Source organism: Pagrus pagrus (genome assembly GCF_965226575.1).
Source record: "Pagrus pagrus genome assembly, chromosome: 4".
Classification (NCBI taxonomy): domain Eukaryota; kingdom Metazoa; phylum Chordata; class Actinopteri; order Spariformes; family Sparidae; genus Pagrus; species Pagrus pagrus.
Genome location: NC_140188.1, coordinates 21,379,661 through 21,405,652, shown reverse-complemented (window position 1 = coordinate 21,405,652; position 25,992 = coordinate 21,379,661). Strand labels below are relative to the sequence as shown.

At 41.4% G+C, this 25,992-nt stretch overlaps 1 protein-coding gene across 1 annotated transcript in view; it reads left to right on the top strand.

Moving 5' to 3' along the window:
- zbbx (zinc finger, B-box domain containing) overlaps window positions 1–3,066 on the top strand; it is a 57,736-nt gene extending 54,670 nt beyond the window's left edge. The window contains exon 21 of the mRNA XM_084350112.1: window positions 2,716–3,066. Within this exon, the coding sequence (XP_084206238.1) occupies window positions 2,716–2,794 (79 nt within the window). The 3' untranslated portion in view covers window positions 2,795–3,066. The remainder of the gene's footprint in view (window positions 1–2,715) is intronic.
- The last annotated feature ends 22,926 nt before the right edge of the window (window positions 3,067–25,992 follow it).

The window sequence follows — 25,992 nt, the reverse complement described above, 5'->3', positions numbered from 1 at the left end:
ATCTGCGCTAGAGGCCTTATGCTGAGCAGAGTACTGTGAATATCACATTGAGAAGTGTAATAACCGGATTAACACATACTACAGAGAGGGCTCCCAAAATCAGCTCCTTACATCTTTGAAACATGCACACACACACACTCAGATATGCACACATGTTGTCGGTCAGTGTTCAATTCAAAGGGTGTTTCAGATCAGAGCAATTAATTAGTTGCTTCCCAGCTTTAACATCATTAGCTTATTTAAACAAAAGTATTTTACGTGTATGTACATCTAAAGCCCAGTGCAGAAGAAAGATTTGCGAGGAGTTTTTTTCTTTTAGAACTTTAGAGGGGAAAGTCGCAGCAGTGTGAACTGACCCGTCTCAGCTCGACTCAGGCGGCCCGATGATGTTACCTCAGCTTATCAAGTTCCTGGCGGCTGGTTTTATAACGTAACGCACGTAATGCAATCAGCGCCTCGTAGCGAAGTCAGCTGGTTAGTCAGTTAAAAACTGTCAGTTACAGGTCGAAATGGCAGTTTTGGACTGACTAAAGAGATGATCACCTCATTAATTTGTCTGAGTAACAGCTGTAACTGTATGACACAGATCTTTAAGTTCAAATTCAGCCTACTGTTAAACTGACATCTTCACTGCTTTTCTTCTGCTCTGCTTGCATTCACAGCCACTCTCGACCATTCACTTGCTCTCGCTCACCCACTCACCAATTTCTATTTTAAGGTGCTACAAATTATGTCCAGGCATTTTTAAAAAAGCCCAAAAAGCAGGCTGTTAGATCGGAAGTAAAGACTCATTGCTAAAGAGATGATACACCATCGCGCCTCATGGCATTGGTGTAAACTTACAGGTTTTCAGGACAATGCAGACAGGCACATTCAAGTGGTTACAGGTTTCACCTCGACTTGGTCTGAACAGGCCTTAATTCTTTTCTCTTTTCCTCTCTAAATGCAGTTTGTATGGTTAAATTGCAAAGAGTTTAACACAAAAACTGCCCCTTTAATACAGGTTTTATGTTACCATCCCCACAGGAGCTTTCAGTTTAATGCTCCTCTCAGCTGCCAGCTACTCACAGAGGCACAATTATTATTTTACAAGATAACTGTTCTTTTAGACTCTGTTGAGTGGTGGGACTATGACTGGTAATGATAATGGAGTTCTACTGTAGAGTGGTCTCTGCTGCCCACCATCATATAGAATAACAGTGTAATCAGGCAAACATGAGTGGCTTTATAATTTAGTCTTGTATTAAACCTATGAAATATGCATTCATTGCAGTGACTATAACAGTAATACTACATGTACACTCTAAAGTACACCCACACAACACACAAGAGATTGTCGTGCCACAGTATAGTAAGTGAGTTGATGTGTGCATCTGCTATGACCTAGCCTATGTTTACCTCTCACCCAGACAACTATTCATCATCCATCTATGCTCTGACTCAACTGCTTCCAGCTGCCCGGCTGTGCTTTAATGTTGCCTCAGTCTATTGGCTGTCTTTGATGTAACCTTCAGTCAGTGTGTACTCGCACAGCAGTATCACATTAATACTTGGAAAGTGAACATATTTTGAAATTGTCTGATGTATAGTTAATCCACTGGAAGATTTAGAGTAACTTAACAAGAAGCTTTTCATTGTATAAAAAGCTCAAGTTGGACGTCTAGTACTTTTACACTTATCGGTGTATGCTTGCATGATAGTGTAATATTCTGAATGGGATTTAAACACATGTATATATTGACATTTAGCTGAAAAACATGCACTGTAATTGGTCATTCATGACTTTTTGGACTGACTTCTTGTTAAATCTGAATGTCAGCTTCTGCTCTCTTGGTAGACACTGAGTCCATACATACTACAAGCAGCACAATTTGTAGCCTGGAGGTTTTTTTTAGTGAGGATAACATTGGCATTAATTTAATTATTTACTGTTGCCGCAGGACATAATACAATATTTACTTGTGGAATTTGCAAGTCAAGTAGACCTTAAAAAGACTGAGGTCAGTCGTGGACTATATCAGAGGTGCAGCTGTCAACCAGCTCAGAAGAGGAAAGAAAAGGAAAATGTGGTCATGCTTTCAAAGATTGATGATTATTGAAGTTTTAACAACAAGCAACACTTTGGATCAAAGTGACAAAACCTGTTTGAACATCTAACACAATAATAATTGAATGTCATCAAATATATGAGGAGAATGAGGGGCTGCTTGATGACATGAGAAGATTTATAAAGACAAAGTAGTCTAATAAAACCACCAGCGCATCTGTTGGAGGATCACTGCAGGCTGAGTTGACACCGGTGTCAGTTCAGGTGGGCGGTGTGTGGATGGCGTTGATAGGCCCGCTGTCTTTATAGAATCCAAAGTTAATTTGGCCTTGTCATAGTCGAATGCAAAATGGGGGAGAGGCTTCTGCTAAATGTCTAAATAAAAAAGTATGGAAGCCCAGTGATGCTGTTAACTGTACCTCCCTATGTGAGTATTTTTATTGGTCAGAGCTTAATTTATAATTCTCTACTTTCATCCTCCTGTTAGAGATAGAGAAATTTCACACAAAATATATGAATACATCGCAAATGTTTATGGAGCAAAATCCATGATGCATCTGAAATTAGTTGCAAAAGGCTTACCACATCTGTCCGTCACTCACAGGCAGGTATTTAAGTGCTGTTATTATGGGATGATCTGTCTTTGATTGGTGGATTTTGTCTTGCAGGGGCAGAGTCAGCGAGGAACAAAAGGAGGAGGACGAGGCTGTGCAGAGAGACGAGCAGAGTGTCCTCCTACTGCCCTGAGATTCTCACACATGAATATAAACTCACACACTTCTTTGTTCAATAAGCACAAATCAGAAGACACACACTTATAGATATGTGTTCATGAGAGAATAAAGCAAGCCAAAACACACAATATATGTAGATTGTGTTCACAGCATGTGGTAAAGGCTGGTACAGATGCCCCCAAGGCTAAATCTGCAGGGAGCACTTGTGTAAATACATGAACATGAAAATGTAATGCTTTGAAAATACATTGCTGGATAAATTTATAACGTGTTGTTTTGATTTGAGTTCTGTGTCCATGTTTTCTGTGCTGTCAGATACATGCTTGTTGAAGGCATAAAACAAATGATGAGACAGGCAGAGGATGAGGACAGAAAGCGAGGTGAAGGGAAGGAGTCTGCTTGTGTGTTTGTCAGTGTGTGTATCAGTTTGTGTTAAGCGACAGGTGTTAAAGGGACAGTTGGCTACTGTGCCAATTTTACCTCCAGGGGTTGATAGCGTGACATTTTTCTCTGTTGTGAGCAGTTCCTTTCTTAATAAGGTTATGGTGGTACTGGATCAGGTCAGACTGTCAACACACACACACACACACACTGAAGAGGCTGATGCAGGTGATTAATTATGTTTGTAAGGGTGGGAATAAGGAACTGTGCCAATGGCCGCTGCTGCCATCTGTCTGCGTGTGTGTGTGCAGGAGTGGAGGGAACGTAAACAGCAGGCACTGGAACTGGTTTGTCATCTCTGTGGTGAACGTGTACATGTACTGTTGCTGTGTGTGTTTCTCTCTTCTCATCTGGCATTACTCCTCACAGCCAGCCTTAATCTCTCGTAGCTGCCACTGTCCTCATCAGAGTTCACAACTCACCATCGACTGCTTCATCTCCAGCCGATGTGCGTGTGAGGACCAAATAAGGACAAACAGGAGAAAATCACGCCTGCATTACACGACCAAACACAAAGAGAAACTCAGATAAGAATGAATGTCAAAGACGGCAACTTTGTAATGGAAATTAAGATTAAGGTTCATTTGTGCGCTGCATGTGGGTGTGTACTTCAGTCACCGTGGAGGGATATAAGGGCATTTTATTGGTCCTGACTTTAATCGTGTGAAAGCGGACAGCAAAAGCCCCGTAATCCAACAGCAATCACCGCAAGACTGATTGATAGCGAAGAGAAAGCGAGAGAAAGGGCGAGAGACCAAGAGACAGACGAGTAGAGAGAGAGGTGAAAAGGTAGATCTTTGTTATTGTGTCCTTCACTGAGTTTATCACTTAGTGTTTAGGAGAGGAAAATAACAGAGACATAAATCTGATGGATATCGAACCGCTGGGGTGGGTTTAAACAACTCTGAGATCTCTCTCTCTCTCTCTCTCTCTCTCTGTGTCTCTCCAGAGCTCGTTCTCTCTCACTCTCACACACTCGTGCATACAAACAGGGACAAGGAACGGAAAAAGTGAGCTGACCTTTGTTAGATTTGGAGTTGTCTGTGATGTTGATGCTGTCAGAAAGACAGTGAAACTGGAGGAGCTGACATTTAACTCCACTATATTAACTGACCCTTCTCCGGAACTGGAGTTCAGACCGGGTGTGTTGCAAAAAAGCAGACGGACAAATATGCTGCGTTATGAAACTAACTTTTTTTTTTTTTTCCTCAGGGGCAGATTTCTGAAACTTTCTCACAATGTTTTTAATAGAACTCTTGTACCTTTTTCATTTTTAAACATATCAGAGTAGCCATCGAATAGAAGAATGCTGTTCCCCTTTTCCTCTGTCTGTCCCCTCAAGAGTTGCTGTGATTTTTCACCATGCTAGCTTTTGTGGTTTTTGTAGGTTTTGCCTTTTTTTTTCTGACAGGAAGTAGCACGGTGGACACACTTTGTTCTGCCTCTGGCTGCCTGTCTACTAGTTTTTTCTGATGAAAATCCATTTGATCTTTTTGCCCAGGGATGCCCTGAAAGGACTCTCTTGTTCACAGTCTCACAAGTCACCTGCAGTGAGCTGCAAAGGACAGCAGTTGCATCCATGTGTGACCATTTTTGTGCACAAATAAACTGTGAAATGGGTAAAATTGACAAAATGACACCTCTAATGTAGAAAAGGGGCTGTTTTCCCTTCTTGTTCTTCACTATGAACTCTTACAGGGATCGTCTGTATTATATTTTTTTCCCCGTCACAGAAAAATTACAGTACGTTTGTTTACTACCAAATGGGTTTGTCAAATACCTGTTGGGAGGAAACTGCTGCCTAAATTCTGCTCACAGTTTCCTGCCCAGGAAGTGTTGCATTCTCGTACGGTACAGCCATCTGAGGGAGGCAGACAGGGTGGACCATGAGCATACTAAGTGCAGGACTTTGACTTGTTGCATTCCAGGTGTGTGAGGTTAAGGCTGCTGTATTTCTTCGTTAAGGTGAGGGAAAGATCATGGTTTTGGTTAAATATTGAAAAAAAAACACAGCCTGTCTCAAGCTTCAAGTAATCTTTAGGGGACAGATTTTCTGTAGTTTTGGCTGATATTGGCATATAATTATGGCCAATTAATGGCCGATATAATTCTGTCTTTATCGACATGACTTTTTTGTAGTCATACGGAAATCACATTTTCAGTCATTTTTTTTTAATCAGTAGTTTGTATTAATAAAAAAAGGAAGAAAAAAAAATCATCTTTAAGGAAATATCCGAAATGCTCCTTTTCACTCACAAGGTGAAAACAATATCAGCCCTGCTATGGTGGACCTCACAACACAAGCATTTAAATGGACTGAGCTGACCTTAGCAGGTAAGTTTACATGCTGTTTAATGTGCTGCAGCTGAGCAGCTAATTGGCTAACGTGCTAACTAGCTTGCAAACTAACATTAGCTGTGCACCTTTTGTTGTTTTTGTTGTACAGAGTGTGTGGTTCTTCTCTGCTCTGCCTAAATACATGCTGCTTCTTTATGTAAGACTTGGTTGGTTATATGGAAACAAGCTCTCCACCTACGTAGATGGAGAACCAACAGCTTCGACTATCTAATGGTGCCCTAATGAAACAAAAAAATATGACAAAAAGTCTCCGTTTACATTTTTTCTCACAGGACCTGTGGTACATAGAGCCGGTATTCTCTAGCAGACAAACAGTAATTCGGACGGACTTTGAAAAGCCATGAAACACCCGGATCTGTATTAAAGATAAGGAATACGTGATATTATGATGACAGAGGCTATTGAATCTCTCTGTTCAATGGATCACTCAATACTCGTATTATGTCAGTGTATGTTCATACATACATGAAGGGACCCTTGACCCTGACAACATACCAGGACTGAAGCATACCCATTCAGTCTATTTGTATTGCACCTGTTTGCCTCTTCAAGAACACCATCTACACCGTTGTATGAATGACTTGCTTCTGTCTCTCTGTGGTTGTCAGGTTGGAGGCATATTTGCCCTGGATGTGCCATCTAATCACCTCCCATGTTGTCTGTTGGAGCCCTGCCGCCTCATTACAGGAGAAGGAGAATACGTGTTGTCTGTCATCTGTGAAACATAAAAAGCCTTGTAGCTACTTAGCCGATGCGGGCTGCTGTATGTGTCTATCCTATTATTCCCCGGCTCTGAATAGCAGCAAAGTGTAACACAGGTGTGGGATGTCTTTGGCAAATAGCGAGAGATAATAATGGGATATCTTGTTTGTGCGTGTGTGAACCCCACATATATGCGCCGCAAGCACAAGCTCAGTTATCCTATAGTATAGATGGATAGATGGATTAAATTGTCTCAAGCCAGCTATACCGTTTTATTACTCTAGAGCCCAAAGGATTCCATATTACTCTTATTTTGATAAACACAAATCCCCGTTTCTTGGACACACAGTATTATTATGTGTCCCTTACCATCCCCCCTGCAGCGTCCTCACATGTTACAGACCACCCTGCTTCAACTGAGTTGCGGGCTGGATATTGCTTCCAAGGTTATAGCCTCGTCTGCACTTGAATGACCCCATACGCTGGAGAGGGAAGTAGTACAGTATGCCCTGGACAGAAAGTTCAGGTGGAGGAAGTTATAATGGAGGGGAAGAGGGAGAGGGAGATGAAGTGAGAAAGTACAATGAACAGAGAGGTGGAGGAGTTGGAGAAAAGAAATTGAAGAAAAGTGAACAAAGGACATGAAAGAAATGGGGCAGCACAAGGAGGGGAGGATGCCATCGAGTTTGACAAGGACATTTATTTTCCACGCGTTTTCTCCCCTTTCCTTCAACCCTTCCTTTTTAACTTCACTTTTTTTAGACCTCCACACTTTCTTCCCTTCCTTGCGAACACTCCCTTCCTGTTTCCACCTCTCCTTTCCTTATGTCTTCCTCCGCTGCTGTCCTTTCCTCCCTCCTTCAATCCTTCCATTTGTCCCCGGCTCCCTCCCTGTTCGGCAGCAGGTCCTGGTCCCCCGGCTAAGCCCCCAGGACCCGCTGACAAATCGATACATCACTGTAATTGATTCTGTCGGGGCTCAAAGTGTTTAATGAGAGCCCCCCATCCTCCTCCTCCCCATCCTCCTCCTCCTCCTACACCTCTTTGCACGTGGGCTCCGGCGCTGGCCAGTTTCGTGGTAAATGGAGCGGAGGCATCCATGTGCAGCGAAGTGCTGCAGGTGGTGGGTGAGGGAAGGGTGAGGCAGGTGAAGGGGTTTGGGGGAAGGAAGGCAAGTTTGGTGGGTTGAGGGTTAATCGGAGCAGTTCCCGAGGTGAGGGATCAGTCCAGCTGGTTAATTAGGACAGGTAAAGGCTGGATGTAAAAAAAAGCGTCTGGCTTTTGGGAGAAAACATAGGAAGTAGGTGTGTGTGTGTGTACTTATATGTGCTTTTAGTTGCTCACAGCTTCTCTTCCTCCCTTGACGACACGATCGTGGTAACCTGTTGCTTCACCAATTACAGTCTGTTCTACCTTTGACCAACACCTGCAGGCGCACGCACACTTCACGCACAGATGGCAGGAACAACATTAAGCAAGAGTGAACCGTAAAAAGAGGCAGCAGCAGAATTTCAAAAAGGGAATATGAGGCGAAATAAGAAAAAAGCTGAGGCAGCCGAGATTAAAAGACAAACCTGTCTTCCAGAAGGCCAGAGAGCGGACGAGAGGAGAGGGATAGGTAGAGGGTGAAATAGTATGTGTTTGTCGAGCTTGTTTTTCTGCGTGTGTGTTAGTGTGTGTGTTTGCGTTAAGGATGGGGAATCTTATGGACAGTGAATCATTAGCATCAGCAGACTGTAAGACACTAATGAATAACACGGGAATATATCAGCTCATCGTTTGCTGCCTCTCTCCTCGTCGCTCTTCACACTCCCTCTCTTTCTCTCTCTGCACTAGATATTCTGGATTTAATGAGAAACACCTGTTAGAGCTCCTCGTTAGGCATCCCCTGTTCTCGTCCCATCAGACTATTAGTCCCTCTCCTCTGTACAGCGTGGTATCTTTGGTTCAATTATATATACGTTAAAAAAAAGAGGATTTTGCGATCTTCAGAATGCTCAATGTGAAATTTGACGTGTGAAACTTGGATAAGTCAAAAAAATTTTTGCTAACCTAACAGATGAAACCATGCTAACACCGAACTACAGACCTACAGTACTGTATGTGTTTTTAGGCTTCTATTTGTTTACATTTGGCAAAAACTTTAAAAGTATGTTGGATCAGCAATTAGTAGTGACGTACAGACAACTATCAGTAAAGTTACTTTTGACACTGAAGAAAGCTACATTTTATGATTCTTAAAGCAGCTTCAAGGATTTTCATTTTGTGGTGATTCTGGCGCCCCCTGTGTACAAATGAGCATCGCCGCCTCCGGTCATAAAGACCTTGATCTTGCCGGAGTCAAAAAGGGACCCAGACGCAAGAAACACAGCAGCAGACAGGTTGAAAAAAGTGCGCTTCAGCAACAAAGCTCAAGTACAAAATATAAAATGCAAACAAGAAAACAGAAAAAGCTGGCAACAAGGAGAATCTAAGAAATACAAAAATAGAGGACAAACCATGAAGACACGGGAAACACAGTGAACACAGAAAGCAGGCAGAAAAATATACACAGCTCACATATTCAGTTTCTCTGTAATAATAATTGTGTTGATCTAAAGCTTAACTTATCAACCTTCCCTAACAATGTTATGGCTTCATATTAACAAGCCCACAGTAAGATATAGTTCGGTTTGAAGGCCGACATAATGCTGCTGTCTGACAACACAGAAGTATTCACCGCTGAACCGGTGCAGTGTTAGTCACACTGATTGATATCGATGTATTTTATGTCTTTGTGTCTGTGAGCTTTGACTGAATTATGACTCAGAGAAGAGCGATGTTTTTTGACTCAAACTCAACTCATCTATCATCAAGTATCTTTGTCTCGCTCGTCTCCCCTGTAGAGGCTTTTGGTTTGTCCTGCAGACTGTTCACTTCTGTTACAGATGTTATCCTGTGATTCACAATGAATTAAATAGCAGACGAGCACAGTGAACATTAATTCCCAACCTCCACTGTAACATTAATACCATCTGAATGGAGCTGTATTCACATGTTGCCTCCTCTTAAGCCGTATTCACATGAGACTAGTATTACCAGGGGACCTCGTGTAATTTAGAAATTACTACCCCATGTCTGTGTTTCGTGCTGCGCATTCACAGGAGACAAGCAAAGTCTGTATTTCACTCAAATTTACAGACATTACACCCCGGATATAATTTCAAGGCTGTGCGTGACATCCGCCTTTCAGTCTGTTCTTCAGCAACCACATTAATATAATAATTTAAAGTTGTTTTACCCACTTTCTACTGTAAATTTGTATTTGTAGAGCTGTCAGTGGTCACCGAGGCACACATTAATCTACCTGTCTGGTGTTGTTAGTTACCTCCAAAACGTTGGCCTGCTGCTTGTGTAACTATGAAGTCTTGTATTCTTTTTCTTCACATTTTAAATACAGAATATTGGAGCGTATATGCATGAAAGTGTGTTTCACTCTGAGTGTGTTACAGCGACAGAAACAGAGTACGTGTGAGTGAGTGCTATAGGGAGCATAATGTTCCATTTAGACGGATAGGGATCCTGCTCCTAAGCCAAAGGGGTTCATTAACTTTCCTCATGATGATGATGACTGCTGGCCTATATAAAATATGAACGAATGCAGCAGCTTGATACCAAACCATGTCTTCCATTAAGACGCTATACGTTACATTTGTACATTTCTCTCTCGCACTTTTGTTCATTATTTTACCCGCCCTCCCCTTCGCTGTCTCTCTCCCTCGTCTTTGTCGTTCTAACACTCTGCCTTTTTACGGTCCGTCTCATTATCCATCTCTTGTTCGCGGCCTTGTTAAATGTGTTCTTTTTCTGTAATTCAGCCCTCTTTATCAAAGTTCCTCTCACGTTGCTCTTTCGTCTTTCCGACTTTGTCCTCGCGCACACAGACACACCTAGTCTGCCTCTTGAAAATATGTGTGCATAAGACTGCCAATGAGGTGATTAATGGCTTGTTTGTTTGTCTGTGTGACTGTACCCCTCATCCTAATTAAAGATATTTCTGCTGATTTGGCGGGGCCCCACCCGTGTAGCGTTGTTTACACAGCTGATTCTTACAATACATTTCTTGCTGAGGGCTGTAAACCGATGCTCTACAGTAGTTTGATGAATTTCTCTAAGCTTACTTTTTGATGGGGATGGGATGATTATTTTTTGTGAAGTGTGAACATGGTATTAAAGAAGCTCCCTGTGAATGTGCGTGTGTGTATGTGCTTAGCCAGTTTACGTGTTTAGACATAAATTCTTTGTCGTCCTAATTATCTTGGATCTCGGGGATAGTTAGATTATGTTTTCCTTGTCTACTTACCTAGACTTAAGTAAACTTTTCAGGAAACAACAGCAAATAAGACAGCTGATCAATGTGCCCCACACCAGAACAAGTATTAACTCTTCCACATGTGTAGAACTGAAGATCTAAGATATATATCGGATCCGACTGGGAAAGCGCTGCACAGCATTTATTCAAGTTTTTAATTTTCGGCTGTGCAGCATTATAAAAAGCTTACAAAGCTTATCTCTCCATGTCAACTCCATAGTGAGCTGACTGAAATGTTTTTCTCCCTAAACCCTTTTAAAGCACTTATCCTGCACCTGGGGTCTCTCCCAGTATGTACTGGGTGAGAGGCAGGGTGCACTCTGAAAAAACTGCAGTGTTTTTGTATGTGAGATTGGCTGGACTGTTGAGTGGCCGGGGATTTTTTATAAAATTTACCTCCAGTGAAAAGAGTATTTGAGACAGGCTTTTATTTCAGGATGACTTTATCGATACTGTCCGTCTGTGACTGACTTCCACCATGGAAGCTGTAAGTTGTGACATGTTTTAGGTTTATTTTGTAGGTCAGGTTTGTAGGTTTTGTTGAATTAGGCGTAAGCATGTTGCTGGGCTAAATAACGATGAATAGATTGAATGCCGGTAACAATTTTTTCATGTTGCTTTTTAATACTTGTTCTACAAAGCCTGTCTTGCTCCGGGATCCACACCAGTATGTGTGTGTGTTAGTGCAGTGTGCTAATTTACCTGATGGACAACAGTGCAGCTATGTGGAAAAAAATCATGATTGACATAAATGGGTTTAACAATTCCTTATTAAAGATGCTCAATGTAACAATTTGTTGCACTTTACATACATAAGTCACTTTTCTTGTTGGCCATATGTGAGCAGATTTTAATGTGACATGAAAAATGAGACCTTCCCTGTCTCTCTTGGTTCACTATACAAGCCTTGGGGATGATTTGGTTACATTGTTTAAAGCTGCTGGACTGTTGATTTATTTGTGAAGGACTTGGGTTGGATTTTATGCGACAGTCCAAAGGATGTGACTTTGTGCACGTTTTCAAGTGCCTTGTCCCAGTGCTTCTCTCTGCTCTGCGAGCAACAGTAGCTAACGTTAGTTTAGAAATGGAGTCCATTATCATAGGCTAACGACCCGCTTCCATTATGACCCAAAAGTCCCGCAGAGCCCCTTAAAACATTTCCGTCTCGCAGCCTAATTATGGAGATTTTAAGAATCTACAGACAAAACTTTTTTCCTACACCACGTAGATCAAAAACCCTTGAGTGTAAGACCGACTCATTGAAATAGGTTAAAAAATGGAAGCATTATAGTACTTTTTATCCATAAAAGCAGCAGCTGCCCTGATCACTTGCTTTTTTTTTACAAGCCAGACTTTCCCTGTCCAATATAGCGGACACGTTGACCTATCACAGCAACGAGCCGGAGCAGCCAATGCAGTGTCTCCTTACCTGTATGTGCTAAAAACACCAGCATAGTTGACAGAGGAGTGAATGCTGACCAATCAGAGAAGTGTTTTTGGGAGGGGCGCCTTAAGGAACACGGGGCTTCAAAATGTTTCAGACAGAGGGTGAATGGACAGTATGAGAGTAATAATGTGTTTCCTAAACATACAAGCATTTAAACCTTTTCAAGTAGACGCCTGAAATAAAAATGCATGTCTCCTTTAACCATGACATATTATGTCGTGCACAAATGTTGGAGAAAGTGAGAAAAAAGTGTAATTGAACGTATTCAGGGTTTTTTCCAGAATTATCAAATATCCACGCTTCTAACACGCAGCCATATAAAAGCACTCACATCTCTCTGTAATTTGCACTTTTCAATTTACTTAACCTCAATTTTTGTAGACTGCGGGAAGAAATCCATAAAAGCACATGAAAAACATGCAAACACATCACAGAGAAGCCCCAGAAAGCCTGATTCCTGTTGGGCAAACATGGCAAAACTTCAAAACATAACAGTGAGAATGCACCTGAAGGCAGCAACACAGCTCCATGTTAAACAGAAGAGCACTATGTTTCTGGCTCCCTGGCTGAATTCTAGTTAAACATTAAAAGACTTCCAGTGTTTCCCCCGTGTATGTGTAAGTGTGTGTGTGTGTGTGTGTGTGTGTGTGTGTGTGCGTAGGTGCGTGAAAACCTGTGTGCAAGCTGCTGTGTGCCTAATCGGGACAACCCCGTGGAATACGGGGTGTGTGTCTGCGAGAGCGCATATACAACTGTGTTAAGGCTAAACACACTTAAGGCTAAGCAATCAGCGAGTAAAGTTTCCTCGCCGCTGTCATTAAAGCTCCACATAAAAGCTTAAGCTGCTTTTATCCTTCTAAGGAAGAAAGGGAGAATGTCAGCACATAATTAAATTAGATGAAAGGAGGGGAATTAGAGGCTTCCTCCTCTTTAAACACAAACGACTTAATCAGAACCTTGGGCTAAATGAGAGACAGACGGCTACATGATCATGGGGAGGATAAACATCCCTCTCCTTGCCTCCGTCCTTTTCGCTGTCTCACTTTTTCTCACGTCTTTATTATCTCCCTAACCTGCTGTATATCTCATACCGTCTGTCTGTCCGCCTCTCCGGATCTCGCTTTCTCTTAGCCCCTTTGTCTGGCCCCCATCCATATGTTTGTACAACCTGTGAACATTATCTCTCGCCGGCTCAAAATTATGCCGCTCTCCGCCTTCTTTTTAACATCTCCCATCCCCAATTTTCTCTCCCACTCCCATGTCTTAAACTGCATTTCAAATTTCACCTCAGACTCACACCACTCTCCCCTCACATAACCTTCCCAATTTCTTTCCGTTTGACAAAAAAAAAAAAAGTCAGGGCCTTGAATGCACCGCCTGCAGAATACAGATTTTCAAGCGTTGGAAGCTGTTGAGCCGTGATGTATAAGCACTTATTGATTCGGAATATGAATCCCATCACATCTGACAATGATATCTTTCATCATGTACGACCTCAGAGAATGGCAGTTTATTTTTTATATGATCCTTATAAACACTGGTTTGAAGGAGGGCATGATGCAAGGCAGTGCATCAGAGGGGGAAAAAAAGCTTCTGAGATCTTGTTTGTTAGATTGAGCTCTGCCTTTAATGTCGGACACGGAGATCCACCGCTGCATCGAACTGACACTAATGGATGCTAATGAAGGTATCAGAGGAGGATCTTACATATTTAAGATACACTTGGCATTTAAGAGCACTTAACAGACATAGGGTTATAATGTGCGTGATATTCTTGACATGCAGGCGCACTAGAGTATCACGGAAAAGTTCATTTTTTCCCGTAATTTAATTTAAAGAGTGAAACTTTCATATATTCTACATTTATTACACATAAAGTGAAATGTTTCAAGCCTTTTCTTGCTTTAATTTGGATCATTATGACTTACAGCTCATGAAAAAAAAATCCAGCATATCAAAATATTGGAAAATTACATAAGAAAATCAAAAAAAGGATTTATAACACAGAAATGTTGACCTTCTGAAAAGTATGTTCATTTATAAACTCAATACTTAGTTGGGGTTCTTTTTGCACGAATTACTGCATCAATGCGCCGTGGCATTGAGGCGATCAGCCTGTGGCGCTGCTGAGGTGTTATGGAAGCCCAGGTTGCTTTGATAGCGGCCTTCAGCTCTTCTGTGTTGTTGGGTCTGGTGTCTCTCATCTTCCTCTAGACAATACTGGCCAATCAAGCGCAGCCAACCAGATTAGTCCTGCTGGAAAAAGGAAATCAGCATCTCCATACAGTATGGAGGTGCTGATTTCCTTTTCCAGCAGGACTTGGCACCTGCCCACAGTGTGAAAACTACAATTCTGCAGTCAGTTTGTGAAAGCTTGAGCTTCATTCATGTTATTAGTAACACGGTAAAGTACTACAGTTTATCTAGCTTATAAGACCTGCTAATGTTCATTTATTCACTATGTTAAAGGCCTTACCTTACACCTGCTGACTCAACTGGTTAGTTGCTGGAAGTAAAAGCTAAGTTAAAAAAGCTAAGTTAACTGATCAGTTGGGTTTTTAAGAGGCCCAATGGCTTTGCAGTCACTCCCTGAAATCTCCACTGACAAAAAAGACTTGACGAAGTGACTGCGCCAGGCGAAAAAATATTCTGCCACCCCAGATGGATTTTGTGTCCTTCGCAAACAGAGCGCTCCCCTCCTCCTGCTTTTTTCTTTCCTGCTAAGCTAAACCAAGAAGATGTTTACCGTACAGATATAAAATTAGTATTTATCTTAGTTAATTTTGGAAAGGAAAGGAAAGTGAATACTAGTGAGTACATTTCCCAAAGTGTGAAACTTATAGAAACTGTATTACAGCATATTTTTATATTTATGTTATGCTCCTTAAAATGCCAAGTATTCCAGCAAGTGTGTGTATTGATTACAAAACTTGAGCCTCAGTGCAGCATTCACACATGACTGCATCGTACACATATTTCCCAACGCTTATTAATGTTACCTACACATACTGCACAGGTTTCTGTCACCAGAGTACTGTAATATGATTTAATTTAGCCCACAGTAGAATAAGAAGGGGGAAAAAAGACGCTCTGGGGTTAAAGCTATTTACCTATTCAGTCCTCAGGTGGATACAAAGAGAATCAGAGTACAGAAGAGGCAGCGAAGAGGAGAGTGATGGAAAGAGGAAGGTGAACAGGGAGTTGTGAGAGAGAGAAGGCGGGTTACATGGGAAATACAGGCAGATGAAGAAAAGCAGGTTGCGGCTATCATACAGAGTAAAGCTGTGGAAGGGAGCGTGACTTTTATTTTCCAGGATTTCATTATTGTGCGATATTCAGTTTCAGTTCATTTGCAATGGGAGTTGACTGTCTTCCTGCTTTTTTCTCTGTGTTATCTGGTTTCTCTGAATACATCATTAATGCTGGATCCACACCAAAGCATAATTGGGCAGATTTTGGGTCCGATATGCCCTCACAGCAATCATAGTACACTGATTCAAGGCTGGTTTGAAGAGATTATCTGCCCACATGATCGTCAGGTGTGACAGGTTTACCAACGTAACATCTTACCGACTGGATCAGAGTCTCCTTGATTTTGGAAAGTTAATATAAATAATGATTGATTCCTGATAGCAAGATTAACTTGAAATCCTTTCGTGTGAAACAATGATGGAATATAAAGGTGCTCCAATCAGGATTCTTGGGGCTGATCACCAATTGCCTAAAGCAGAATCGGCTGATACAGATCATTGCTTTCATCTCTGTTTGATAAGATGTACACCGATGTACCCTCCAAACTGCACTCAGTGCAGTACTTTATTTACTCTAAACTTAAACTTAAACTTAAACTGAAGGTGACTGTTTAACACGTCCTGTTCCTCTGAACAGAAACTACAGCAACTGCAGTAAAAACATTGTCAGATTTCTCTAGATCTTGGAATAAAAAGGGATTGAATGCTGGACTTCCCACAGAAGTCTTGATACCACTTGATACAAGGTTATTTCAGTCGTTACCTTAAAGGTATTTTATACTGATACCTCGCCCTCCTGCCAACAATGGCAACAGTTTGAGTGCTTGTTCAATGTCTCAATGTCAACAACACCACGCCTCCATGTCAGTCACATTTGATCACGTGAGATTCTCTGAGATCCCAAGTGTGGAATTATTACTCTGAAATCGTTTTGTACCAAGTTTATGGTCCTACTACTTCACTGATCGTCCATTGTGTGTGTTCTTGCGACTGACGTACAAAAAATCAGTTCAATCTGTCGTAGTGTCTGTGCTCCCCCATGTTTTTAAAATCCGTTCTTAAATCTAAAATCCTCTCATGTGCACCATGCACAAGGCAGAGTGGGGGCGGGGGTGGAAGTGATGCCACACAAAGGGAGAAAAACACCACACACAAACTACAGAGAGGGAGTGAGATGTGTTCAAGTTGAACCCGTACGATGAAAGCACAGAAGTGTAGCTGTCCCGCTGACAACGCCACACACACACACCAGCAGCACACTGGTGGAGAACGTGTGTGTTTGTGTTTTTGCGTGCATGCTTTGTTTCTGTGTGTGTATTTCAGCATGAAAGCCTGTTGTCCCACCAACTTCACTACAGACCTGAGGGAAGCCATGAGACTGCTAATTAGCGGCACAGAGGGAAGCAGCCGCAGCGACAAATCAAATCTGCTTTTGAAACCGCTACCCCATGAGACTCCATGGAAACGGGGCAAACGAGTAACCAAGGCGATGAGCTATGATGTCATCTATTTAGAAGTCCAGCATTACTGTAATTTTTTTTTTTTTTATCCAAAATGAGATGAAAGAAAGATTTCTCGTGCCTTCAAATGTGAGCGTATCCTCTCTGGTGCCATTTTTTTCCCTGACAGTTCTTGTCCCCGCAGTCGTCTCATTTGCCCATTTAGTGTCATCAAAAGAGGGGAAATGTTTGTGCTCAGAGAGACAGGTTCATTTAGAGTGCATGTTATGGATGAATTGTTTCTTTTTCCACAGGCGTGCTGTGAGTCACCCAGCATAGAGAGCAGCGGACAGGTTCATGCAATGGTACATTTGAAGTAAACTTTTCCGTTGGTGCCCACAGTAACCCACTTTGCCTGCGGATTTGCTAATGCACAAAGGGAGAGGATAGAATTCTTGATCTAAATTTACAAGGAGATGAACTGCACAACCCATTGGGGGGATTAGAGCAGGAAGAGACATAGTGGTGCATCTACCTCCTAGGGATGACAGAATGATACTAAACAAATTGAAACGCTGGCATGATTGAAACTCATATACTGGGAATGAGCGGGGACAAAGAGGACAGGCAAGGAAAGAAAGCATGGTGATCACATCCTCCTCATCTGAACACCGCACGAGGGGTCTTGTGTGTGCGTAGTCGGGGAATAGGTCATTTCTGAACACATGATTGCTGGCACATCTTCGATTTGCTCTCTATCTATTATTCATCCGCTCATCCATCTCCCCCACACCACAATTACAAAGGTCAAACTGTCCTCATATGTACTATATGCGCACACACACATACACAGAAACCCATCAATAGGGATTAATGCCTTGCTGAATGCTGTGTGTTCAAAACGATGCGCTCCGCAGGCTTCAGAGTCCCTGGCCAAATTGGCAAGGTAAAATGTGCTTGCACGCTGTTGCTAAAAGCAGAGGGAACAAGAAATAATGCTCTCGGGGGTTGTTAGATGAGCTGCAGGAGCTACAGCAAGGCTAGCTGGATAATGACAACATACCTCAAGTTGAGAATCAGAAGACTTTTTAACACTTAATTGTCACTCCTCCGATTGCACAGCTTTTAATATGTAATAATGAGTTATCGACACCTTTTGAATATCAGTTATTGACTGTATAAAACATGGACAGAGCTTCCAGGTCTGAAAAGCAAAGCCAATGTAGAAGTGCTTTAAACCTGCATTCTTCTTAATGGCCAGCAGGAGGCAACTCAACTAACTTCATGAATGACATCTGATTGCATGTAAGCTTATGAGGAAAATTATCTAATCTTCTCACTTGATTTATTACCTCAGTAAACAGTTTCCTAATGAGTTCATGGTCTTAATTGCCAGTTTCAAGTCTTTTACAACACAGCATGATGTTCATTTAGTAAATTATGACATTTAGAGTAATATAGACCAAAAAGCAGAGTGGCAACTTTGTGAGTGACAAGTGTGTCCTCAGGTCCTCCCCAGCTCCACCGTCTCATCCAAATAAGATCACTTCCTGCCTTCAAAAAAGAAGATGGCGATGGCCATAACGCCAAACTCTAGGTTTCCAAATGGTTGTCCAAAAACCAGTGGATGACATCACGGTGGGCTGATGCTTGATGACAGTGAAGTCTTACTTTCACATAGCTCTGTGCACATATGTGAGTCAACCGGCAAGCCATTCACCTGCTCCTTCCCTTTTGTTTTGGTCCAGAATATGCCTCGAGTAAGAAACTGAAATATTTGCAGCTGACCTCAGACAGACCATACGCACTTGGTAGCATATTAGCTACCATTGTTAGTTACCAATGTGCAAATTGCTCCATAGGTCATCTGTGTTCTTCAAGAAATATGCCTCACTTTCTTGCTGAAAGTTATAGAAGAAGCTTGATACCACTCTCATATCTAAACACTAACAGCACAGAGCTCCACATAAAATACCAACTTGTCTTTTTAATATTTCTGTTGGTTTACAGATTAAACCAACAAGAAAAAAAATGTGTTAATTGTTGAGACTAAGAGGTTCTGGTCGGAGCCAGGCTAGCTTTTTTTGCCCCTGCTTGCAGTTTTATATGCTTAGCTAAGCTAATCAGCTCCTAGCTCTGGAGCCATAGCTAATGCACAGACGTGAGACTGGAATTGATCTTTTCATCTAATGCTCTGCAAGGGAGCAAATAAGGGAGCAAACCTGTTTTATCTGTAATCTGTGAAATAAAAATTTCCCCAAACATGCAAGTCATCCGACAACTTCTATTTCTGAGGTTAAGTTTTTATACCCTTACCCGCCTCTTATGAGTGGAGAATTATAGAGGCTGCAGCAGGAATACTCAAGGAGCACTCTGATAGCGTTTTAAGAGCAGATTCCCGAGGCCCATCCACCTGCTCAGCATGGAGCCCATTTGGAGAAGGAGCGAGCTCAAACCCAGAGAAAACGCAAACGATAATGAGATGGATGACATGCACGGCAGCATGTGATAAGGAACATTTATTCTTTCAACCGGCTCAACCCCGGTTTCTTGGGGATGCTACTGCATCACGCTACATTTCAATCATATATGGAGAAACACAGACTTCTTTTATCTGGTGTGAGTGATATGTATGAGTGGGTAAATTACTGCATCAAGAAGTCACTAGGTGCTACAACTCATGTGCGAGTTGAGCTTAGATTTTTTTCGAGCACCGGTCCCCGCTGAGATCGGGTTGCCTTGAAAGACTAAAGTCGTAAATAGTGGAGAATTATACTTGCTTCAATTAAACTTGATGGAACGACACCAAACATTTGTGAGTTCAGAATCTGATGTTTGATGAGAAAGTCTGGCTCCAGATCAGTGTTCAAATTCCTCAAATACTCAGTTATGATTTTTACCTTTTATACACTTCAGCACTTGTTGGTCCTGCTCTGTGAGTTTGCGTGGTCTACCAATTGGTGGCTGAGCTGTTGTTTGTCCTTGGTGCTTCTGCTTCGCTATCATAGCATCTACAGTTTAACTGAGCAGATCATGTTGGGAAAGTTGTGGCAAAAGTGGCAACCTATGACTGTGCCGTGTTCAAGGCACTGAGCACAACATACAAACCATTCTAGATTTGAGATGTTTGTGTATGGAGATTTCATGGCGCATGCTGGATATTATGCCTTTGTTAGCGATGAAGGTGAATTAATCATTTGTAGGGGTGTCCACTGACTTTTAGCCATACAATGTATCTGTAACCTATAGTAAAAAAAATATGCATTGACTCTTCAGGTGAAATAAATGAATAAAAGGTTTGTGCACACTTACACAAGGTAGACGCGTATATACTGTACATGTACATCTTTCCAGTTATGAGGCCAAAACAATAAGCGCTGTTTGTTGTTTAGGCCAGACACTCTGTTAAAGTGCAGTGATTTCTGCAGCTGTAACGCTGGCTACATGCCCAGATGGAGGGACTTGATATTGATGTGAACATTTTTCTGAACCCTTTCCCTAATACTGACTTGTGCACAATCCATGTCTTTGTAGCCTTAATCCGTATTTATCCTGTCTCCTTTTACTTTTACCCACACCTCCCCTTAATTATCAAAGTCGATTCAATTGTAGAACAAAAAGGGACCCACCTGCATTCACCTGGTCAATCTGTTCTATACTAAACATTGTCACTGTTAGTTGTCGGCATTGCTAGGTACAAGTCATGATCAAACAGCCAAAGTCTTCTACCTAACAATTTGTGGCAGTGTCAGGATGACCTGAGAACTGGTTTGTGAAAAGGAGAGGCACTTTAATTTTCACATTAAGAGTGTTTTGTGTGAAGAAGCCTTTTGTCTTGTAGTTTGAAGTCATGTTCTTCATGTTCAAGGCAATATTACCTTTCATATCTTTCAAGGTTTGTTGAGTTTTACTCTGTCCCCCTGTGCTTGTGTGTGAAATGGTAGGGCTGTGCATTTATAATGTTTTTGTTTGTGTAGACACACAGTACAAGTATATGTTTAACCACTGGCTGTTACCACTTCATTACTCACAATAGCTCCAGTAGCTTAGTGTCAAACTGCCTTTTAATTATCTCAAAACTAATCGCCCAACATGTTCAGGACAAGTGCTCTAGAAAGATTTGACTGCATGTTGTTGTGTGTCAACATGGTTGTGAATCCGTTAACGGGGAATTTCATTTTCCTCCAAAACGTTGCAGAAAAAATAGCAACATCATTGCGTGTTATTGCTCAGATCGATGGATGTCACATAGGTGGCTAGCTAATGATATAAATCTTTCCTTTTCCTTACTGTTTCCAGCCTTTTTATTAGTAATTGCCTCTAATCTATTAATAATTGTCTGTAGCATTCAATATGACATCAGTATAAAGTTGGCTGCACCTCAGAGGAACTCAGTGGCATTGCTCCTCCGGCCTATGATAATTCAATGCTGGGGTGATCGTGTCACAACAATCAAATCACTGAGAATGAAAGCATGTTAGCCCGAAAGCACATCTTGACATCGACTCAAGTGAAGCATCAACATGGCACAGGTGTCTGTATAACAACATTAGCGTCACAATATGGATTTTTCATATTTAATGTAACCTGATCATCATTCACATCGGTAGCACATGCCGGTACTCATGCTATAACATCTGCCACTGCTATGATCCACTTATCGTCATGATAAAGTGCTTCTGAACAAAAGTCACAGTGATGCATTGAAAATACCGTCCTCTTGGCCAATCCTGATCTTCAGTGCCATCACAGTAACCTTGTTTTGTGATTGTTAATGTATTTTTTCTTTCTTTATCTAGCCCTTTGTGTCTGGCACCTATTTTTCTGAACACTATTCAAATATGCAGCTGTCTAATTTTGCTGAAAAGTCATTCCTAAGACCCACCCGACCACCCCTCAGACTTGGACTTTCTTGCTCGTTATACTACTACGCTTGAGGGGGGAGCTCACTGAAAAAAATCTGTGAGCTGCTCCTATGATTGGTTAGTGTAAAATCAAATATTCACCAACGAGAAATCATACGACAAGACAATGTCAGGCTGACTAAAAGACGCACAATGAAATGGGAATTCAGCCTGATTACCGGGCACTTCCATATCCTAGAGTCCCAAGTCAGATTTGTCAAAACTTTTTTTTTACAGTATTTTCATTTGGTGGTGCTTTTGTTTCTTCATCATGAAAAACAGGCGAGACTCATTTAAATATATTTCAGCTACTACAAGACAATACATATGAAACTGATGACTGATGTCCACAGTTCTCAAATCTGACAGCACAAGCCGTGAAAGAGGATCACTCCTTTGCATGGAAGCCTACTTACCATGTTATTATGTCCAAGCCACTGAACATAATTTCTGTCATTATTCGTCCTTCCTGTTGTAAAATTTCTAGCCTGGAAAATGTCTCAGCTTTCTGCCTGAATTCGTTTCTGATCCTGTTTGTCCCTGACCGGAGCTGATTGTCTCCTGCTAACGCTCTGTTCTGGGATGCTCTTTAATGTTCCGCTTGCATTCTTCCATTTTGTTCGTCTGAATCTCTCCCAATATGTTTTGATTTTCTACATCCAGCCACAGCCGTGAACGCTCCGCTGGGTTTCCAAGTGCCAGGGAATGGCACCCCTCCTGCTAATGAATACGCCTTAGTGGGTGCGTGTTGTGCTGAGGACCAGTTGAGTGGGTTAGATGCATACGTCTGAGACAACACACTCTGATACACACACGCACACACACATAAATATGCACAGCCGGCGTCCTTTTAGGAAGAACACCCTAACTAATGAATGCTCTTTCTTTTAATGGCAAGTCAATGAGCCATCCAAGCTTAAGTCTGTGAGAGATTCATGAGCGTGAGGTTGTGTGTGTGTGTGTTTGCTGTCAGTGAAAGTTATGGTAACAGACAGTCGCCCAGTGCTGAGTGAAAGTACTGTGAATTAATGTTTATGGCGATTAGCATACAGTACTGTACCATAAGGTCACACTCCATCTATTAGACTAACCGAGCAGCACGTGTCTTATATTAAACCCAAACAATGACAGCTTATCATACGCCTCACCAATAGATTACTGCGTTATTATGATCACTGTGCAAATAAAACTGTTACACAACAAGTTGTATGCACAGAAAAACACAGAACACTGACAAACTGGGTACTGGACTGAGGATATTTTCGGGAGGTGGAGGGAACACTGAGGAACACCTGAACCTCACCTGACTGACACACCCTACGTTGAACGTATGGTGAAGGCTCAGACCTCAATGTTACTCGGAGGTGGATGACAGTGCCTGTGGACTGATTGGTGGTGGTTCCCATTTATAAGACAGGGGATCAGTGAGTGTGCTCCAGCTACTCGGCCATCATGATGCTTAATCTCTCTGGGAAAGGTTGTGCCAATCGGCTGGAAAGGATAATTACCTTAAGTATTACCATAATTACCTTTCCACTGCCTATAAAGTATAGTGTGCATTGATTCTTTAAAACATATGGGCAGTTTCAACATGAGAGCATGGCGATACGAGTATTAGCTGTAATTACTTCCCTACGGCCTGTGTAGCCTGCCGCTTCAGCCATTTGGATAAAATATGCAGATATTTTCTTCATATTTTCACTCACTCCATTTTACAGGTACAGACATGTTATGGTGAGTAGGTGGTTATTACCAAGGAACATACAATAATTACCTCAAAATGCATCCAAAATGAGTCCAATATTATTTAAAATGTGATGTGAAAATGTAAGTGGTTAGAAAATGTACTTTGATTTACAAACCTGTGAAGCTGGGCAGAAACCATTTGGAAATTAAGCTGCAACAACCGACTTCAGTTTAGTGGACTGGTGAGGGGAAGTTAGACAGAATCTAGTTGGAAAGAAATTTTAAATACGTAACTTGTTAATTAACACCTTCTTACCATGAAATTTACGGACCTGTACAAGTGATAAAAATGTTGTCATATTTTCCATAACAAAGCAGATACGTAGATAGATATGTAGATTATATCCTCTCGTGTCATGTGTTACTTTCCACTTCCTGTCTTCTTCTCTTTTCCCGCCCTTTTCCCTGCTCACCAGTGTTCCTCCCCAGCCTATTTTCCATCCACAGCTCTCTTTCATCTGCCTTGTTAGCCCTGCCCAGTTCCTAGTGTTTTTTCCTTGATTAGCAGTTCCCTTTCTGCACTTGTGTTTCGTCTGATGGCTTCTGGAGACTTGGATCATGCTTGATGAGCTCTATGGAGCCATTTTATGTGTTTTTCTTTGTGTTTTGTCGACTACAAAACTTTCAACCTCCATGTAGATCAAAAAGTTTGAATTTCCCTTTTCGGTGAACTTATCCTTTAACGTTTTCTATTACCTACTGTGCCATGATCAGTCTGGATCACAGCTCACAACCCCATCGACTGCCATGGCATGCAATTACAACACATTCAATTTACCCTGCAACTACGGAAAAGACTGAGCGAGCACTAATGATATCCCCTGACACTCTAATTGACACTTTTAACTTTAACCTGAAATAATTAAAACCACTGGATTGGCAAACGTGGCAGCCTTGAGTACTGTATAGATTTTACTTTCTCCTACCAAAGCTTTAGAGAGCCGAGCTTCCTTGTCAGCTCAGATAAACATGACTCAAATTTGTACGTTCACTGAGTTAGCAGACAGGTTGCACTCTTGGATGAAGTTTGCTGGGTGGACTGTGAAGCCATTCGGACTTATTAAAAACTGAGGAGTGCATGCTTCATCCATCATAAAAATAGGCACAAGTTGGACTGAAAGAAATGAAACAAAAGTTCTCCTGTATTCCAGCAAAGCTTTTCAAAGAGAAAGATCAACAAAGTGTCTAAAGACGAGCGGCTGAACCACCTTTAAAAAATAAAGGGTGAGGACACTTGAGCGAAGGTCATTAAGTTATTTTGAGGAGAAAAAGAAAACTTCAACAATTTTCTCAAGGTAGCTGTCTTTCTCAAGCATGTCTCAGACAATTTGAGACTGAGAGACGCGTACACTCTTCAGCGGATTCATTATCCTTTCATTCAGATATTGACGCAACGTGGCTAACCAAGATTCAAAGTGTGTTATCTATTCCCTTTGTATGTTTTATTCCGTGCTTAATTTGGATGCGTACATGACTTTTAGATACATTTGGCTACTGGGCTTGGCCTTAAAGGTTATAGCCCTGGTGACAAAAGGCATAAGAAAGTAACTATTTTAGTAATTGATGTTCAGCTGTGTATTGGAATCTGAGTCATCTGTCCAACTCAAGACCACTGCAATCAAAACAGCCAATTAACATGCTGTAAGATGTGTGTGAATATGTCTGTGAGTGTGATGAATATTTGATGTGTAGAGTCTCACTACATGCTCCTCTCTCAGATCATGACATCATGTTGGGACCAGAGATAATTTCTGCATAATACATGAGGTCACTCGCCCATCAAATCAAACCACCAATGATTCAAAACCTTGTCCTGAGTACTTTTTCCTTGCGCCTTAAGATTTTCATCCCTTTTCTTTCTTCTGTATTCTGTTTTTTTTTTTTTTTTAATGTGCCATACACTGGGGGCATTGCATCAAATATTGAGTGGTATCGATAAAAAAAACAAGTTGGAGACTTCTGGAGAGGGAAGAGGAAAAAACCTAAGCCTCATAAAAATGCCCCATGTAAAACATTTTTTACCAGATTTTTATCATTTGAAAAGAAAATTATGAATTTTTTATTTCTTTTTCGTTACCTTTTCGATTTTTTTTTTTTTCAAACAGCAAAAACATTTTTCACTCGAATGTAATTCAATAACTATCCTTGGATGACACTAGAGATATACTGTCAGTATATTAAAAAAGATAGTGTTGTGGATATCTCATTTTAGGACAAGACACCAGTAGCTGGGCAGGATCTTGGCATAGACATTCTGGGCACAGGCCTGGGGCCTCATTGCCATTTTAGGGGGCCCAAACAGAGGGGAAAAGAACGGGCCACTTTATGTTTTACATACATTTTAAACATCTAAAAGAATTTCCAGTCTAAAACTTTATTTCAGTGTTTATATATTTGATTTATTCATTTTTACATGCTTTACTTTTCTTATTAGTACATGGCTAACCAATTGCGTATGAATACTGAAATAAGAAAATAAGAAATAATTAGATTATATAAATCAATAAGCTAAAATATATACCTTACCAAACAATGAGTATAATGTGGCATTTAAGTTGTTTTGTTTGTTTAT